The 6,920-nt window shown below is 59.8% G+C and overlaps 1 protein-coding gene across 1 annotated transcript; it reads left to right on the top strand.

The window, feature by feature from the left end:
- Positions 1 to 4,913: 4,913 nt before the first annotated feature.
- On the top strand, positions 4,914 to 6,156 carry GSC2 (goosecoid homeobox 2). Its single transcript, XM_025400352.1, has 3 exons — positions 4,914 to 5,175; positions 5,287 to 5,540; positions 6,052 to 6,156. The coding sequence occupies exons 1-3, from the start codon at positions 4,935 to 4,937 to the stop codon at positions 6,154 to 6,156; spliced, it is 600 nt and encodes a 199-aa protein (XP_025256137.1). The 5' UTR covers positions 4,914 to 4,934.
- Positions 6,157 to 6,920: the final 764 nt, after the last annotated feature.

Raw genomic sequence — 6,920 nt, 5'->3', positions numbered from 1 at the left:
GCTCCTCTCCAGCCCTCCACACAGAGGCAGTCTCTTTATGCCCCTCCCTTGAACCTGGGGGCCCCTTTCTTGAATTTGTCAGGAACTCCACTCCCTTGCAGCCCCACAGCTGGACCCTCTGGTCTGTTGGAAAGTGTCTGTGAAGCAACCCTTTATGTTCTGGTATTTTGTTTTGTTTTGTTTTAGTTAAAGACAAGGTCTTTCTGTATTGCTCAGGCTGGAGTGCAGTAGTACGATCATGGCTTAGTGCAGCCTCAACCTCCAGGCTGAAGTAATTCCCTGCCTCAGCCTCCCGAGTAGCTGGCACCATAAGCTGGGGTCACCACCAAAACTAATTTTTACAATTTTTTTTTGTAGTCAGTCGAGGTGGCTCACACCTGTAATCTCAGCACTTTGGGAGGCTGAGGCAGGCAGATCACCTGAGGTCAGGAGTTCAAGACCAGCCTGGCCAACATGGAATCTCTACTAAAAATACAAAAAATTAGTTGGGCATGGTGGCACATGCCCGTAATCCTAGCTACTCGGGAGGCTGAGGCACAAAAATTGCTTGAACCCAGGAGGCGGAGGTTGCAGTGAGCAGAGATTACACCACTGCACTCTAGCCTGGACAACAGAGCAAGACTCCATCTCAAGGAAAAAACTTTTTTTTTTTTTTTTTTTTTTTGAGACGGAGTCTCACTCTGTCGCCCGGGCTGGAGTACAGTGGCCTGATCTCAGCTCACTGCAAGCTCCGCCTCCCGGGTTTACGTCATTCTCCTGCCTCAGCCTCCCGAGTAGCTGGGACTACAGGCGCCCGCCACCTCGCCCGGCTAGTTTTTTGTATTTTTTTAGTAGAGACGGGGTTTCACTGTGTTAGCCAGGATGGTCTCGATCTCCTGGCCTCGTGATCCGCCCGTCTCGGCCTCCCAAAGTGCTGGGATTACAGGCTTGAGCCACCGCGCCCGGCGGAAAAAACATTTTTTTATAGAGATGAGGATCTTGCTATGTTGCCTAGGCTGGTCTTGAACTCCTGGCCTCAAGTGATTCTTCCGTCTCAGCTTCCCAAAGCATTGGGATAACAGGAGTGAGCCTCCATGCCCGGCCCTAACTCTTGCTTTTTGAATCATATCTTCTCTCTTTTTGTTATTGGTAGCTAGAAGAAGCCAAGCAGCACCTTGAACCTTCTCTCTGGGCATCTCTTTAGCTGGATCATCTTATTCTTGGGTATACTGTCTGGCTTCTAGTTCCTATTTGGCCACAGGTGACAACGTTGCTAAACTTCCTGCCGCTGCATAACAGTGGTCTCCTTTCCTCCGTCTTCCAGTAACATTTTCTTCACTTTCCTCTAAGTCCCCACTGTCAGCCTCTGCAAGATCCTCCCAGCTCCCGGATCCTGCCCCGTCCCAAAGCCAATGTCACATGATTTAGGTTTTGTGTCAGCAGCACCCCACTTCCACTACCAGATCCCGTTCTGCTTATCTGTAGCTATATAACAAACCACCTCAAACTTGGTGCGGTAAAAACGCACAGCATCGGCCGGGCGTGGTGGCTCAAGCCTGTAATCCCAGCACTTTGGGAGGCCGAGGCGGGTGGATCACGAGGTCAGGAGATCGAGACTATCCTGGCTAACATGGTGAAACCCCGTCTCTACTAAAAATACAACAACAACAAAAAAAAACTAGCCGGGCGTGGTGGCAGGCGCCTGTAGTCTCAGCTACTTGGGAGGCTGAGGTGGGAGAATGGCGTGAACCCGGGAGGCGGAGCTTGCAGTGAGCCGAGATCACGCCACTGCACTCCAGCCTGGGAGACACAGCGAGACTCCGTCTCAAAACAAAACAAAAACAAAACAAAACAAAACAAAACAAAAAAACGCACAGCATCATCTATCTTATTATCTCTCATCGTCCTGGAGCTTGACTGGGCTCAGGGAGGGGATTCTCAGTTTTGGTATCTCCTGTGGTTGCAGTCCAATGGCGGCCCGGGGCCAGAGCCACCTGGAAGGCTTCCTCACTCACTTGTAGGTGCCCCGTGCAGGGGGTGGGTGGGTCTTTCAGCTGACGCTGCTGGCTGGAACACTCCTATCTTCTCCCGAGGCTGCCTGTGCCCCTCACAGCATAGTGGCTGGGTGTGAACAGCAAGCATCCCGAGATATGAGAGAGAGAAGGAGCTGGGTCGCTGATCTGTGTGACTCTGTGTGTGACTTGGCCTCAGAAACCACACGATGTCAGTTCTGCTGCATTCTGTGGATTAGAAGCAAGTCATTGAGGCCAGCCCATGTTCAGGAAGAAACCCAACTAAACTCCCAAAGGGAGGGGTGTCAGAAAACCTGCCAGCATATTTCAGAGGCACCACAGTGGCCAGGCACAGTGGCTCACACCTATAACCCCAGAGCTTTGGGAGGCTGAGGCAGGTGGATTGCTTGAGGTCACGAGTTCTAGACTAGCCTGGGCAACATAGATCTATATTGTTTCTTAATTAGCCAGGTGTGGTGGTGTGTGTCTGTGTTCCCAGATACTCAGGAGGCTGAGGTGGCAGAACCTCTTGAGCCCAGGTGTTCGAGGCTGCAGTGAGCTATGGTCACCCATTGCACTCCAGCCTGGGTAAAAGAGTGAGACCCAGTCTCAAAAGTGAGAAAAAAAAGGGAGGGGGGGGCGGTGGGCAGGCCAGGCAGGCACAGTGGCTCACACCTGTAATCCCAACACTTTGGGAGGCTGAGGCAGGCAGATTGCTTGAGCTTGGGAGTTTGAGACCAGCCTAGGCAACATGGCAAAACCCCCCAAAACCAGAAACATTAGCTGAGCATGGTGGTGCACCTGTAGTCCCAGCTACTTGGTAGGCTGAGGCAGGAGGATCACTTGAGCCCAGGGCACCAAGGCTCCAGTGAGCTGTGATTGCACCACTGCACTCCAGCCTGGGCGGCAGAGCAAGACCCTGTCCCAAAAAATAATACAAAATAGAAAATATTTTGAAAAGGTGCCACAGTGGGCCATTTACCAAGGTGGACTGGTGATGAGGCAGGGCACACGCAGAAGCAGACAGGTGGAAGAGAATGAGCCCTGGAGGTGGACAGGTGGGCAGTGGTCCATTTGTAAAAGTGGGGAACAAGAAAGGGATTTTGAGAAGACCTAGAGTTCCTTTCTGGCATGGTGACTGGGAGACCTTTATTGGTGGTGGAGATGGAGATGTGGAGCAGGCTCTGGAAACAAGAGCCTGGAGCAGAGAGAAAGGCCAGGCTGGAGGTGCACTTGTGAGTCACTGTCACAAAGATGGTGTCTGGATCTCCAAGGCTGGAATAGGTATCAAGGGTGAGAATGGGAAGGGATGAAGCAATGGCCAGGGCTAGGAGGAAGAGGGCTCAGCAAATGTTGGGGTGGCTCTCCTGACCAATGACCCTGCCTCCCCTATCATAGCAGAGCTCTGATTTTCGAGGATGGTCCAGATGCAGTTCTGTGAGGGAGGTCTGCTGGGGTAGAAGGGATCCATGGCCATCCAAAAGGCCATGGGAGGAGACGAAAAGTGTGGGGCTGTGGCAGCCATTCTACCACCAGGAGGTGGGTGTGGGGTTGGCAGAGCCACTCACGGAGGTGGCAGCTCCATCACTGAGCCTCCAGACTAACAACCCCTGGGAACCCTATGTGGGAGCTCTTGTGACAGAAATTAAATCAGTAGGTTCTGTCACAGCGATGTCCACAGCACTTTCACTGATAGCAGAGGGGGGATGGCAGAGTCTTGCAGAGGGGCTGGCGGCGGGAGGAGCGCAGGAATACGCATTGCCCTGTGGAGGCGGCCAGCTTCTAACCGTCTCACGCCTAGTCACTACAGTTTACAGACTGGGAGAGTCAAGCCCAGAGGCTGAAGGCACCTGTGGAAGTCACACGGCCAGAAAGTGACAACTCGGTATGAGCCAGGCCGTCTGTTTCTCTGTGCTGAGTCCCATACAGTATTTTCGGAGGTCAAGAGGAGAGGGTCTTAAGCTGAAGGGACGGTCCCGCTGTCCGAAGCCGCTTCACTGAGGGTGAAACAATGCAGCCAAGTGCGGGTCACCTGCGCTGTGGCAGAAGGGACCGAGGACGGTGTGGCCAAAGTAGGACTGTCCTGGGCGGAGAGCGAGGAGGGGGAGCCCACAGCTCCTGGGGGCAGTGACAGTGCGAGGAAGGGCGGGGTGCAGTGTTGGATGTTTCTGCGGGGATTCTGGGTCCAGTGGGAAAGCTGGAGGACGGACGGCTCTGGAGCACCGAGGAGGGGCCTTGAAAGGAGCAGGGAGGTCTCCTTGACGCAGGTGAGGAGACGGAGAACTGGGGGCACCCGGCAGCCCAGGTTTCCTGCCGCGCTCCCACGCCCTCTAGGGCCATGAGACCCTGGCTCCGAGGCGGCGGGCGGGTTTGGAACCCAGCGCGGCGGGACCGTGGGGTTGCCGGTGGTGTTGGGCCCCATGGAGGCTGCGGTCCCGGAGTTTTGGGTGGGCGGCTAGGCTGGGCTTCTGCGGCGTGCTGAGCCGCCACGGTAGGGCCCCAGAGGGGACGAGGAACAAGGCCCGGCGGAACGAGGCGTGGGGGGGGGGGCGGGCCACCAGAGGCTGGGCCGGGAGGCACCGCCGCGCTCTGGGGGCCGCCAGGGTCGGGGCGCCCTCCGGGCGGCTGCCAGGCCCAGGGGTCGGCGGGGAGGCGGTCATCCGACCCTTCCCCCGCAGGTCGCCCTGACCGCGCGAACGGTGGGCCCCGGCGGGACAGGAGGACGCGGGCGGGGGGCGGGGAAGGCACAGGGCGCCCTCCCCGCAGCGCCGCCGGCCCCCGCGCGCCGAGGCAGAGCCGCCGCAGTCGAGGATTAGCGCGCTCGCGGCCGGCGCTGCGGGATTAACCCGCGTGGACTGGGCGCCCGGCCCGGGGATTACTGCGCGCTCCCCCCCTCGACGTATATATTTCAGCGGCGGCGGCGGCGGCCGGGCCGGGCAGGGCATGGCTGCAGCGGCGGGGGCCCCAGGGCGGCCCTGCCCCTTCTCCATCGAGCACATCCTCTCCAGCCTGCCCGAGCGGAGCCTCCCGGCCCTGGCCGCCTGCCCACCGCAGCCCGCCGGTGGCCAGAGCCCCACCGAACCAGAGGAGCCCGGGGCGCCAGAGGCTGCGCCCTGCGCCTGCTGTTGCTGCTGCAGCCCCCGCGCGGGGCCCTGCGGGCCCCCAGAGGCGGCAGCCGGGCTGAGTGAGTAGGCGCGGGGCGGGGCGCGGGGCCCGGCTGGGGAGCCCGGGGCGCAGCGCGGTGGGTGCCGAGCTTGGCCCCAGCCCCGCGCCTCACCGCGCCCTCGCTCCATAGGCGCTCGTCTGGCGTGGCCGCTGAGGCTGGGACCCGCGGTGCCCTTGTCCCTGGGTGCGCCAGCTGGAGGTTCCGGGGCGCTCCCGGGCCCGGTCGGCCCGGGTTCGCAGCGGCGCACGCGGCGCCACCGCACCATCTTCAGCGAGGAGCAGCTGCAGGCGCTCGAGGCGCTCTTCGTGCAGAACCAGTATCCTGACGTGAGCACGCGCGAGCGCCTGGCCGGCCGCATCCGCCTTCGCGAGGAGCGCGTGGAGGTGGGTGCCCCGCCCAGCCTCTCCCCAGAGCGCGCGGGCCGCGGCTACACTGCACTGGGTCCTGGCGGGCGGGCGCCCTTTGCAAAAACGGCCTCGGCCCAAGCCCTACCCTGGCGCGCCGGAGGTCCCTGGAAGGTGCTGGGCGTCCAGGGGGACGAGGAGCGGGTGAGGGCGGGCAGGTGTCGCGGGAAAGGGACGGGAGGGCTACTTTTGTTTTACACTTTACCCTGATGACGAAAGAGGCGCGCCTTCACGTCCCGAATTTGGGATATTCAGAAGGGCCCTGAACCCAAGAAGGGGCGTCCTGTTCGCCGCCAGCTGGAGGCTGGGGCGGGTACGAAGGGGGTTCCCATTTCGCGTTCAGACCCACCGAGTCTGTCCGCAGCGAATAAGAGCAGCGCCGTCCGCCCACGCCCCTGTCGCGAAGCTCCCTTGTCGGTCCCTGTGGGAGCCTCGGGAGCCGGTGGGACGTGGGACCTGGGCTGGGGCTGAACATTCTCCTCATTCCCAGGTCTGGTTCAAGAACCGCCGGGCCAAATGGCGACACCAGAAGCGCGCGTCGGCTTCCGCGAGGCTCCTGCCCGGCGTCAAGAAGTCCTCCAAGGGGAGCTGCTGATGACTCTAGGAGCTGCCCCTGGGCTCGGCCACCCTTTTTGGGGTCTTTGGAGTTGGCCCTGGGAGAAGACAGATCTACCCGAAAAGGAACTGGGAGAGTATACCCGTCTGCTCCGCCCGTCTCCACAGCCCTTGCCTCCTGCAGCTTGTACCCTAAAGACAGCTGTACCCTAAACACTCCTCGCTGGGAAGGAAGGACCCCAGCCCAGGGCCCCTGGTGCATGGTGTTCCACGGTAGTGGGAGTGGGGAGTCCCTTGGGGGTGGGCTGGGGCATAGAGCAGCTTCCTCACCCCCTCATCACCCCAAGAGACACTAACTCCACCCCAGGAGGGGAACCACTCCGTATCAACACTGGACCCAGAATCCTCCGCAGTGGAGCCTCTCTCCGCACCCTGGGACATGCTGGCCTCCCTCTTCTCAATGTGAACATTGACCCAACTTGACCTGGCCCGCCCTCCCGCAGCGGGAAGCAGGGTGGGGTTCGTGTCTGTGCAGTCCTGGGGTTGCAGGCTTCCCAGGACCTGGGCTGACTCTTGGTATCTGGACCTGTAGGATAAGAAGGTCGCAGGAGCGATTCCAGGAGCCCCTCCCCAGTCCCTTCACCTTCACCTTCACCTTCGAGCCTCTCGCTGATACTGAGAAACAAGCAACTTCAGATACCACAGAAGCCGCCCAGAGTCTCAAGTCCACCTTGGCTCCACCCTCACAACCAACAAGGAGCTGTCCCTTCTTCCTTCCTTCGCAGCGAGGGGAGTTTAGGGTAC

The sequence above is a fragment of the Theropithecus gelada genome, chromosome 10 (genome assembly GCF_003255815.1).
Source record: "Theropithecus gelada isolate Dixy chromosome 10, Tgel_1.0, whole genome shotgun sequence".
Taxonomy (NCBI): Eukaryota; Metazoa; Chordata; class Mammalia; order Primates; family Cercopithecidae; genus Theropithecus; species Theropithecus gelada.
This window is presented reverse-complemented; position numbering and strand designations above follow the sequence as displayed.